The 12,195-nt window shown below is 35.5% G+C and overlaps 2 protein-coding genes across 5 annotated transcripts; one reads left to right on the top strand and one right to left on the bottom strand.

Moving 5' to 3' along the window:
• Positions 1-1,672: 1,672 nt before the first annotated feature.
• On the top strand, positions 1,673-6,623 carry LOC104234494 (uncharacterized). Of its 4 annotated transcripts, XM_009788062.2 has the most exons (8): positions 1,674-1,839; positions 2,147-2,177; positions 3,489-3,748; positions 3,977-4,220; positions 4,312-4,653; positions 4,764-4,865; positions 5,574-5,740; positions 6,146-6,623. In XM_009788062.2, exons 3-8 carry the CDS (start codon positions 3,662-3,664, stop codon positions 6,338-6,340), a joined length of 1,137 nt encoding a protein of 378 aa, XP_009786364.1. In that variant the 5' UTR covers positions 1,674-1,839; positions 2,147-2,177; positions 3,489-3,661; the 3' UTR covers positions 6,341-6,623. The 4 variants fall into 4 exon arrangements, with proteins under 4 accessions (XP_009786367.1, XP_009786364.1, XP_009786362.1 ...); XM_009788065.2 differs by lacking the exon at positions 2,147-2,177 and having other exon boundaries at positions 1,673-1,839; positions 3,593-3,748; XM_009788060.2 differs by lacking the exon at positions 2,147-2,177.
• Positions 6,624-7,031: 408 nt separating this feature from the next.
• Positions 7,032-8,457, bottom strand: LOC104234496 (protein trichome birefringence-like 1). The gene is made up of 3 exons (XM_009788066.2): positions 8,374-8,457; positions 8,045-8,229; positions 7,032-7,824 (listed from the first exon to the last, which is right to left on the bottom strand). The coding sequence occupies exons 2-3, from the start codon at positions 8,092-8,094 to the stop codon at positions 7,311-7,313; spliced, it is 564 nt and encodes a 187-aa protein (XP_009786368.2). The 5' UTR covers positions 8,095-8,229; positions 8,374-8,457; the 3' UTR covers positions 7,032-7,310.
• Positions 8,458-12,195: the final 3,738 nt, after the last annotated feature.

Here is a 12,195-nt window from a genome sequence, read left to right on the forward strand (position 1 = left end):
TTCTTCTTTTTCTTATCCTTTTTTCTTATTTCTTATTATTCTCATTTTTATTTTGTTATTTCATTCTCTTTATTTTTGTTTTGGTCACCGGCGGCATAAAATGGTAGCCGTCGGAATTTCACAAACACCATTTTTTCCGGCGATTTTTTTTTTCCGACAACAGATTTTTATCCCGATCTAAGTGTGTTTTGTTTTATATATATATATATAATTTTTTTTGAAAGTATAATTTATGTGTGGGAGGAAGAGCAAAAGAAATAAAATTGAATGTAAGCTGAGAAAACTTTTTCCAGCTAAAATTTCAATACATCATTTTTTTTCCGGCGTGGGAAAGTTTTCCGATGATGAATTTTTCCCCCAATTCTGAGTGTATTTTGCTTTGCTTATGAATAGATCTTTTTGAGAGTTTAATTTTTGTGTGAAAAGAAAAAATAGAAGAAAAACCGTTAGACAAAGTCACCGGTGAATGAATATCCGCCGGAATTAGAGAAGAAAGGAAAAAAAAGTAAAAGAAAAAAGACAAAGAAAAAGAAAAAAAAAAGTAAGAAAAAATGGTAATAAAAAATAAAAAATAATCTAAAAAATCGTTTTTTCCTTCTTCTCACTCTCCCAAGGGAGAGTGAAATACACACACTCTGCCACGTCAACATTAAGGGTGCAAATAATTCCATTTAAAATAAGTTTAGGGGGGGGGGAGAGTAATGGGATTCCCGCAAAGAAAAAATGTGCAGTTGGGATTTCAGGTATAGGTCATGGGGTACTTATGCATCTTTTCATATATAAATATATTTTTCACATGTAAATTTATTTGGTAAGGTTCGGTTTTTTTCGGTTTATTTTCATAAAATAAAAAACCTACCCTAATTATCGGTACGGTTATAGATTTATATAAAAACCTACGGTTTTATTAAAAGAAACCTAAAAATGAATTCGATACGATACGGTTCGGTCGGTTTAGTCGGTTTTTAAATATCATTTGACACCACTGCTTAGAATAATTATCCCCATTCTACTTGATGTTGATATGGGTGATAGGGCCCCAAAAAAGGCACGAATATAAATAAGCTTTGTCAATATGTCAATAAATTTTCTATTTTGAAAGAAAGGTTTCAAAACGAACTTTGTAGAGTGAAAAAAATCGATTGAATTGGATTAACCAGTAGGATGATCCTTTACCCTTTTTTGCTTCTTTTATTAAATCAATACAAATACAGAAAAATAAATTTTCCTTTCACTATTTATATTTATAGCGTTTGTAAATGTATTAGCAACCTTATGCAATCTTTTCAAAAATTTTAAATTATTTGAATTTGAAAATGATGGGATATTTCTTTCAAATTTACTTCAATATTTCTTTTTTTTTTTTACAAAATACTAATATCTTATATACTAATCAAGACCTTTCATTTTAATTTATATAGTTTGATTCAGTGCGAAAATCAAGAAAAAAAATTAAAATATACATTAACATTTTAATGTAGATAAAACTTTCGAAATTTGTGTTTGAAACAATATATTATAAAATATACATTAAAACTTCTCATTAAATTAAAATAAAATGTTTGTGATTATATTATTTTTAGATAGAGAAGTGTCATTCATTTTCTTTTTGCGCACACGTGTCAAAAATCCATGTAGAAGAAAACTATGTGAAGTCCGTCTCAACTCAACTCTGTGTACGTTTCAGAATTTTCCTATTCAAGAAAACTCTCTTACCCACTCCGTTTCTCTATCCCACTTCGTATTTTCTACTTTTTGTTCGGAATCCCTTTCTTGTAAAAACTTGATTCTTTTTGTATTCCGCTGAAATAATTGTTGGTTTCTGCTTCTTGCTACTACGTAAGTTCCTCTACTTCAACTCTACTAATCATTTTTCCTTGTTTACCACTACCCCTTTTTGTCTTTCCCTTTTTCCTTTCTTTTTTGTTGATAAAGACCCCCTCTTTTTTGGATTTATTTTTTTAATTAGTACGGCTTTCTCCTTTCTGGGCTGTGCTTCTTGATCGTGGTAAAAATGATTTTTTTTTTTTTTTTTTGGTGTTTTTCTCTGAAGAAATTGTGGGAAAAAATAGTTTATTTTTAGTCTATGCTGAGGATTGCTCTGATTTTTTTTGCTTATGCTTATCTTATAAATGGATGGATGCAGCTGTTTTGGATATTGAAATTGTGGGGTTTAGGTAAAGTAGCTTGCTTTCTTCTCTTTTGTGTGTGATTGTTTTCTTAGGTGTTTGGAATGCTTTTCTTGGAAACTTGGTATGAGCCTGGTTTGGCTAATAAGGAAGCTCTTAAACCCTCTTGACTTTGGATGACCAAAATGGCTTTGGAATCTTGAGTTCTGCAGATATTCTATTGCCAAAAAGGTTCATTTAATTAAATGAAAAACGTTTTCCACAAATTTTGCCCATACTAATCTGTTAAGAATAGTTTTCTTAGGGCCATAAAAAAGAAGTCTTTTAGAGCAGTTCTGAGTTTTATATGCTGAAGGCATTGAAAAGCCACTTTGCTAAGTAACCCCTTTGATGCATTTGGCTGTAACATTATACCGTTCCCTTATCTGTTTCTATGAGGAGTTTGGTTTGCTGTTGGATTTGTGAAACAACGGACATAAGTTTTTGAATGTCGGAACATGGGGAATACTTAACAGGTGAGCTTATGAGATAGCTATTAGATGGTTAGTCGTTTAGGACCTATATACGTTCTATTTTAGATGTTTCAATTTGAGTCAATTTGTTAATTTGTCGATCTTCCTACTCCGGATAATGTTTTCAACTTGTCTATATCATAAGATGAAGAAAAAGAATATAATGAATGAAGGGGTTTGTGCTATTTTAATTTTCTGATATAATTAAATGTTTTATTAGAATAATTTCTACCTGTCTGGTGATTCAAATGCATGATGTATGTAATTTTGCTTATGAAAATTTGATCCTATGAGCGTATGGAAAATATGAACTTCATGCTGAAGATTGATATTCAGTTGTATTCTTTTTTATAGTTGGGAATTTGATTTTGTTCTTCTTGGTGATTTTGATGGGGTGGCTCATTGTTAATTTTGAGCGGCCAAACAATCAATTGTAGGAGATAAATTCTGGTCTTATTACTGTTCTTACCTAATCCTTATGTTGCATTCTTAACATGTTGAGAAAGATTAGCGTAGAAAAAGGGTGTGGTTTTCCTTGGAAGGAAGTGCTAATAGAAATCTGTCTTTAAGAGAAAAATTGTGAGGGCTTGTCATGCTTTTAATGTGAAGTCATTAGCAAGTAAGGGTGATACTAAAATAAATATATCTGTTGAAAAGTTTCTTTATTTGTCTTAACTCTTAAATCCTGTATGCTCCTAATATCAAGGAGGCTTAACATATTAAATAGGAGTACTACATTTCCTTATTTTTTTGGGTAATGACGTTTGGTGTCTCGTTAAGAAAGAGGGCAGTTGAGTCGGCTTAAATTAGTCATCATTGATTAACAAATTCATTGTTCTTGAAACAGGTTGAAATTGGTGGCTGACTTAGCTCAAGAGAACTCTATAATTGTGTGCAACTCATAAGAAAGTCCATTCTAATAGTGCAACAACTTGTCTGAAATTTCTGCAGCTGGGAAGCTATAAAACCTTGCGGAACTAACTTGATAGAATCCCTGTAAAGTTGACAACCTATTCCACGATGGACTTGAAAGCTATATCATGGGTTGGAAACATATACCAAAAGTTCGAAACTATGTGTTTGGAGATGGAAGAGGCTATGTACCAGGTGAACTGCACTCTTTCAGTTTCTATTCCCTATTTAATTATTAAATATGTTCGATATTACTTGTTTCCTTGTACTTCCTTGAGTTAATTTGCTTATAGCTGAAATTCTGCATCCTGCATGTTGCTATTTTGGCTGTTGTCTGAAAAATTGTACTATCTGTTATTGACCCTGCTAAGTTTTGACCAAATGGGTTATAATCAGCATAACTAAGAGTGTGATAAATTACAGGACACTGTTAAATATGTCGAAAATCAGGTGAACACTGTTGGTACGAATGTCAAGAGATTCTATTCAGAGGTGCTGCAAGATGTTCATCCTCAATATAACATTGATCCTGTGAAAGTCGCAGCTGCTGACTTGTCTCTGAACCCTTATGCTCACTATGAAATTGACAAGAAGCTGAAAGCAAACCTTAAGGGAAGCACCAGAGGATTCAGTAACAAATTAAATGATGACACTCAAGTGATCAAGGGTACAAAATACAAGTGCTGATTATTCATCATTTACTATTTAATCTCTTTGGTCAGACAGATCTGCTAATATTATTTTTCCTGAGATCTCAGGGAAAAACAAAAGCGGAGGAGTCTATAAACGTCAAAATGATGGAATCAAAGAAATTGTTAGAGACAGCCACCCAACTAAGAAATCTGATGCTATCTGTCTTGCATCAGGCGATGCAATTAAATTAGCTTCAAGTGCTGAGGTTAGAGGCGGTTTTGAAATGGCATCGGACCATGTAACTCTGACTTCAGCTCTGGCCTCAGTTAAAGGATCTGACTATGGAGAAACGGCAAGTAATGTTTGTGACCACACTATAGAAACTAATGTGCCAGCAGCTGGTGCTTCAACTAATTCTGCGGCGTCTGTCAAGGCATCAGTTGAATCCGTTGGGAAGAAGCAAGCAGGTTCCAGCTCTATCTCAGTTGGTGGCTTTTTCACCAGACTCTTGTAGTATAATGTCTAGCAGTTTTCTTCACTTCTTATTTGCTCTCTTTTACTTCTACATTGGCAACAGATACATGTACAAAGGAGCTGGCTTGTAATACAAGATTGGAAATTAGCACAAATACTCGGAACAATGATTTTGCTACTGAGGATATCAATGAGTCCCATGAAGGTATTGACAGATTCTAGTTATCAATTAAAACTGAAGAAATATTGTGTGTGTGTACCTTCCCATTTTGCGGTGTAACACTGAATCAAGAGAGACTGCCGTGTACTACTTCTAGGAAAACTGTATACCAAGTGGTACCTCATCAGATGTTATAATTAATTACCCAAAATCATGTTATTATAGCATAAATATACATTGGATTGCGGGAATGAGTCACACAGAGATTAGATTGAACTAAGTCGGCACACCTGTAGGAGTTAAATCAGCTAACAAAAGTTGGTTCATCTCAGTAAGGCCACACACTGAGACCTCTTGGGACTGCTGGAGGTTAGATGCGCAGTCGTGCTCCTGAAAATGAGGAGTCAGTATGTGCTATTGACCATTTATGGTTTGTCAGCCATTATAAGATTATATAGTTGCACTTCACCTTCTTTCTTGGGAATTTGGAGAAAACTACAGTGTTTGCATCACTCTTCCTTCATCCCAGCAAACAAATGTACTCCCCATCCGCATGTCTCACTCTGTCAAAGAAAATTTAGAAGGTCCTTAGGTCGTCTTCATTTTCCTATTCTATCCACTTTAAGATCAAATGCACCAAAGGGATGTTTGTGAGACTAACCAGCATGTGTCTGCCTTTCAGATTACTTCATTGTATCTAGGATTATCATTTTCTCAAACCTATTTCTATAACAACATTTTACTCTTTTACAGGAAGGTCAGATAATTTGCCTTCTGATTTGTCCAAGTATGACATTAATGAGTCGGAAGTGGAATTTGTTGAGAAATTTGACGAATCCCAGTTGGAGGAAACATGTGTCATGGTCGAAGGGGACAGGATTCATGTTCCACTGGGCCCAGTCAAACAGAAGTCATACAAGGTTGGCGTCCCCGTCCCCCCCCCCCCCTCTTTATATATACACGCACACTACTCCCGCCATCCCAATTTATGGGGTGGTGTTTCACTAGGCATGGAGTTTAAGAAAGAAAGACTTTTGGAACTTGTGGTCTAAAACAAGCTGTAAACATTTGTGTGGCTTTAAATCATCTTATTAGGGGTAAAATGGAAAGTTTCAAGTTGAATTATTTGTAAATTAAGGAAGTATGACACTATTTTTGGGATAAACTAAAAAGGAAAGTATGACAAATTGGGACAGAGGGAGTATATTCTTTCTTGTATTTACTCCTTTAATTCATTTTTTGTTTTAGGAGGGGCCGGGGGGTGTCAATATTGTTTGAATGTGTCTTTTAGATCTTTGTTGACTGTTTTTATCATAATTTCTCAGAAGAAGCTTCGGGAGGCATTCTCCACAAGAAAGAGCTTGACAAGGAAAGAGTATGAACAACTTGGAGCACTATATGGAGATCAACTGTTTAACCAAGAAGCTGAAGACAAGGTGATGCCTGTTCTTGCCATGAATTCAAACACTAAGAAGTTATCTGCTAATGATCATCCTGAATCTGAGTGGGAGATTCTGTAGTTATGATGATGCTGTAAATAGTATTGTTGCTTTTCCAATTACTGCATGGCGTGCTTGAGAAACAAACATTGAGAGATGATGCACCAACTGTTTATGTTATAATCCCATTAATTGCTTTATAAAATTGCATACGGTATCTATAATCCGTTCCTCTAGTAGTGTAACCAGTAAATAATACATAGCCTTGGAGAAACCAACCTATATCTGAGGTATGGCCATCTTGTATCCAATCTTGGCATTCTTATAAATTACTAAGATATATGAATACTTTTTAAGTGCTGAATCTGTCCTTGAATTTCCATGTCTGTTGGCTTTACCCTTTCTTAAAAATATGTACGTACTTCAAGTCTTTAGCCGATTCACCAAGGAATATTTTGGTTGCTTTTGTTGGATTGCTTACTACTAGATTGGATTGGATGTCAACAAATGGAGGCACTCTTTGTAGTAAATGGACTAATTTCTCCTTTTGATAACTTCTTGTTCTTTGCCATAACGCACAGAGTTGGAAGGGTATGTTGGTGATTTGTATGCCTATGTAGTAGATTTTCTATTATGTAGTCCTATTTCTTAAGGTCTCAACCCAACCGAGCAGTAGTCATGTGGACTTGCTCGATCATTCCAAATATCACATTGCCAAAGAGTTGCCGAGGGTCTATCGAAAACAACCTTAGGGTAGGGGTAAGGCCTGCATACACACCACCCTCCCTAGACCCCGCTTGTGGGATTATATTGGGTTGTTGGTCATTTCTGGAAGTATGTAGTTTCTCTTCTGGATTCATGTGGACTTGGCCAACTAAATTGTTAGTCAAGGTTTTCCTGTACATTTTAGAACTAGGTAAATGTGCACAATAATAAAATGTTTTCTCTGCAGCACAGTTCAACATAAACGTTACAATTACTGCTATATATGCTCCCTACAGTACTGATATAGCAACTAATATGTAGCTTACTGGTAGTCAATATCTGATTTTCAAGAAACCAAATGCGATAAACTATGGGAATCAGTGGGGTGATCCAAAACCAGAGATGCATATAGTAGCCTGTTCCATGTATCAGGCAGTCCAGGTAGGCACCAATGGCTGCAATCAGCAAAACTCTCCGGTGGCTTTAATTTCCTCTTCACCAATTCTTTTCCTTTCTTTTTGGCGTAGACTGATGGATGTGCATCTACGCGGTGCTCTGAGAGCTCGGTAATGTTTAAGTATCTTACAGGGATTCTCATTTGTGACAATGTTCTTTCAACAATCTCCGTCAGTGACTCAGAAAAATGTGTTGCATGGGACTTGTCAGTGATGAGTTGTGTTTTATTGTAACATCCATTTTGAGCTTTGTGTTCTGGAGAAATGCTTCTGAAGAAAACTGTTGTTTTGTTCAAGTTAACATTCTGATCTATCCAGTCTGCCCAGGTCCTCATTGCTACCTCAAATGCTGATTCTAACTTCAGCTCATTAACTAATCTTCCCTCGTACTCGAAAAAGTCCCACCTGCATGCAATAAGCATCCAATTGCATCATGGACTTGCGGTTTAACTGTATATATAGACTTTGGATTCAAGTCATATACACTGATACTGTTAAGAGTGTTTTAACATGGCTTGTCTTTATTTTCAGGTAATGGTATCTATAATTATCTTTTAAGTGACTTATTGTGTCACTGGAAGTTAAAACTCATAAACTTTTAAAAGAGAGGTCTTTAGTGACTTACGCCTTCAACTTTCCAATATGCACCCACCAGTGACCTGTGTTGAATACCATAATATCAGCTCCTTGCCAAAGCCTAGACGATGGATCGAGTTTCTCCAGCCTCAAAACCTTAGGGGCACCAGGTTTGTTTGATTTGAACTGGACCAAAAATGGGCTCCAGTAGAACTCTACAGTAACATTGTAGTCCTAGAAAAGCAGAAAATTATTGTTTTCTGGTATGAACATAAGAAAGCATGACCTAAATTCACAGGTATTATACCATTAGACATGTCCAAAATTACACTAAGAAGGCACTTGTAGTGAAGGAAAGAAGTCTCTAAGTTGATTTACCTTAGCTTTAAAGACTTTGTAGGAGCCACTCCTAACATCAACATGAGCCCTTGAAGGAGGAATTGTAGAATAAAGAAGACAAGCGAGAGATTCCCACTGGTTTCTGTTTAGTGAATCTCCAACTATTATTACCCTCTTTCCTCTAAGCCTCTCCAACATATATATGCCATTCAAACTGCAAAAGAACCACCAAATTTTGCAAAAGAAAAAAAGAGTTTAACTTCTACGTAGTGATAGTGCAAAAATTCTTCACATTGTCAGTGTAACAACAACCTATGTTGCTTGGACTCTTTGAAAATGTCGGTGGGTGCGTGCCAATCCTCCAAAAGTAGTGCATTTTTGGAGGTTCCGACACAGGTGCGGCACCTGTTTTGGAGAGTCCGAGCAATATAGGTAACAAAACAATAACATACCCAGTATAGTCAAACATGTGGGGTCTGGGGAGGGTAGTGTGTATGCATACCTTACTCTACGTTATGCAGGTAAAGAGGCTGTTTCCAAGAGATCTCTCGGCTCAGGCCACATTGTCAGTGTATATAAGTTAAAGAAACAACAAACAAGAAAATGAACGAACGAATTTTCTACCTTGGGATGACACAGTGATGAGCTTCCCAAGACCAATTTTGATAGTCAAAATCAGGCCTTCCATTCTTTTGGCAGCTCACTTGTTCGCTAAGGAATGGACATTGTTGTGCTTCATAATATGGGCTCTCCTTTGGTTTATAAACCCATCTTCCCTCAAATATATTGCACTTATTCTTGCTGTTTTTCTGGATTATATTCCCTTCATCTTCTCCACTTCTTGCCTTGAAATAACCTGCCTCATTGTGCTTAAGGCATATCAAGAAAATGAAGCAGCTAATGAAACTACCACATGCACATAGCATCCATATCTGACTAATTTTTGAGCTGGTTTCCATTTTGATTGATTTTCTTGTACGAGGAGTAGTAATTAAATAATAATGGAAAAATAAACGAGTGGTTTGCAGGTAAATTGAAGTTTGTTCAAGGTGATAAATTGTGAAGTTACTTAAAATCTAACTGTAATTTGTGAAGCTGGTGAAATAGAAACTGTTGACAAGTTAGTCAACTACCCTAGTTATGCTTTCTTATGTAACTAGTTGTCCTGAAAATGACCTGAAACTAATTTCTGACCATTTTTCCTTCGTGCTAATAGAAACCAGGTGGCACTTACTACAATGCTATGGTATAGACTCTCTGCTCAGAGGTATAATCGATGGCGACAATTCAATTTTTATTATGTATGGAACTATGGAAAATAAATCAAAATACCAAATCACTGTTATATCAAACATTCCTCGTTTTCCCTATGGCATCATTATGTGAGTTGATGTTTTTGCATTCTTGGTACTATAGTCCAATTCCCATGAAAAGGTTCAGTGACTATAAATAGATAAAAACCAAAGATGGCTAGTTGAACATGCAGGAAAATTCAAGAAGAAAGGAAGTTTGAATGACAGAGAGACCAGAACATTTCAAGAAAACATTGCCAATTATATGTTGAATTTACTAAACACGGTTTCATCTTCTTTTGTGATTTGTGTTATGTCCTAAATTTCTAACTTTCCCTCTAACAAATTGAGCAAGCAGTGGACACTACTTCTTTCTCTTTTTTCTCCCTCTTTCGTCTTTCAAAATAATTTTAATGTGACGAAAATAATATTATAATTTCACTGTTATCCATAAATTTAGTGGCTTCTATGTTATAGCGAGTTCAGTTAATTTAATGTGACAAAAAATAATTTCGTAATGTTATTGTTATAGTGAATAAAGTTTAATGATCATACGTGAAATTACTCTTATTTTTTTCATTGTGTCTGATGATGTCACGCCCCGAATCCGGGGAGGCATGGCTGACACCCGGTGCCGTAGTGGCCCGAGCGAACCACTTTGTAACTGATCATTCATTCCTTTTTATAACTATCATGGGCCAATTTGGCCACAACTCGTAATGTAAAATTATAAGTGGGCAAATGTTATATCAATGAACCATCGTTTATAAAATATGAATACATATAGGCCTCGACGGGTCATATGACGTACTTCTCATGCATTGCATTCATGTACATTGACCCATGACCAGATGACGTTATATACGCGTATATATGTAAATATATGTATATGGGATATGGAAAAAGGTTATGGCGTTATATACGCACCACCACCTGATCAGCTGGTATACGTTGATGATTTTGCCCACGGTGGCTGAGATGATATGATGGGATACCCTTAGAGGCATGATGAATTTATGAACACATGTACCTATGCACTACATGACATTCATACGTATATGCATAACACTATAAGAATTTCATGATTTACAGAGTCATCCAGACTTACAGGTCTCATCATTTACTCTATATTTCTTCCATGTCTTTAATTAATGTCGACTTATTACTATGTTTCAGTTCTGCTTTACATACTCGGTACATTATTCATACTGGCGTCCTTTTGTTGGGGACGCTGCATTCATGCATCCAGGTATAGACAATCAGTTTGATGAACCCTCATAATAGCCGAGGTTAGCATTCAACGAAGGATCAGTAAGACTCCACCTCATTTGGAGTACAACCATGTCTATAAGTCAACGTGTCAAAGTTTTGCTACAGATTTATGGGTAAGCCGGTATCCTGTCCCATTTTATAATCTTAGAGGCTTTGTAAACACAGGAATGACCCGTCGAGGCCTATATGTATTCATATATAATACTCGTAATGTAAAATTTTATGTCATATCTCATATACATATATTTACATATATACGCGTATATAATGCCATCTGGTCATGAGCCAATGTACATGAATGCAATGCATGAGAAGTACGTCAATAAAATCTCTCGGAACGTCATAAGACCATTATGCCCCGGTATTCCTCTGATTAATATCATCAAATAAACTTTATTAATTTACGTATTTTCTGAGACCCATGAACAGACGATTGAATAATAAAACATATGGAAATTCAAGAACACAGACATCTCTAATACCTCTATGAATAGATTCATTTATGGAATTTGCGCATTTGCTCGTTTCATTCGTGGTGTATAGACCATGGGTCAGTGTAAATGAATGCAATGCATGAAATGCATAAGAAATACGTTAATAAGATTTTCTCGGAATGCCATAAAAATCAACATACCTTTCGGATAAACTTTATCAAATACGTGTTTTTCTTTGGCTCCTTTACCTTGGGCTGTCCAACATTGTCCCTCTGTTGCCTCACTCTCAAACTGATAGATCTCATACGATGTCCCATTAAACTACAAAATTTTAAGGCTGTTGCACGAAATTAGAATTAGATAATGAGAAGAGAAGGCAATCATCATATGCACAGTTTCATGTCGAGAAGTAAGCATTAACATTTTACAAATATAGTGCCCTAAAATCATATTTTTCCTTTCTAAGTAGCATGTAAATACTTTCTATGATATTCGTATATGTAGTATCTCTAATGTCTTTGCTCAAAAAAATACTTTCGAGTATATGCAGAATCAACTGAGCAGAACAATAGAGCTACTGAAAATGCACTAACAGAGGACTGAAGAGTGTGATTAGAACAAAACTCGGTCTTGATCAATTGCAACTCTTATATGAAATGATATCTATTATTATATCTTAACAGAATTTATAAGTTGTTGGCACTAAGGAAATTTCTAGAATTCATTCCTCAACTAGTGTGTTTTCTACTAAACAAACTGCTATCTCATGAGACTCTAACATTTGCACTGTCAATTTCCAATTATGATAAAACAGAATCTCACACATAATCTTTACGAAATCAAACTAACAACTAACACACATA

Source organism: Nicotiana sylvestris, chromosome 7 (assembly GCF_000393655.2).
Source record: "Nicotiana sylvestris chromosome 7, ASM39365v2, whole genome shotgun sequence".
NCBI classification, from domain to species: Eukaryota; Viridiplantae; Streptophyta; class Magnoliopsida; order Solanales; family Solanaceae; genus Nicotiana; species Nicotiana sylvestris.

Coding starts and splice junctions, on each gene's coding strand:
- LOC104234496 (XM_009788066.2), bottom strand. CDS start 8,094: ATGGTATTCAACACAGGTCACTGGTGGGTGCATATTGGAAAGTTGAAG. Junction 7,825..8,044: donor CATATTGGAAAGTTGAAGGC/GTAAGTCACTAA, acceptor TATTGCATGCAG/GTGGGACTTTTTCGAGTACG.
- LOC104234494 (XM_009788065.2), top strand. CDS start 3,662: ATGGACTTGAAAGCTATATCATGGGTTGGAAACATATACCAAAAGTTC. Junction 4,221..4,311: donor TGACACTCAAGTGATCAAGG/GTACAAAATACA, acceptor CTGAGATCTCAG/GGAAAAACAAAAGCGGAGGA. Junction 4,866..5,573: donor TATCAATGAGTCCCATGAAG/GTATTGACAGAT, acceptor ACTCTTTTACAG/GAAGGTCAGATAATTTGCCT.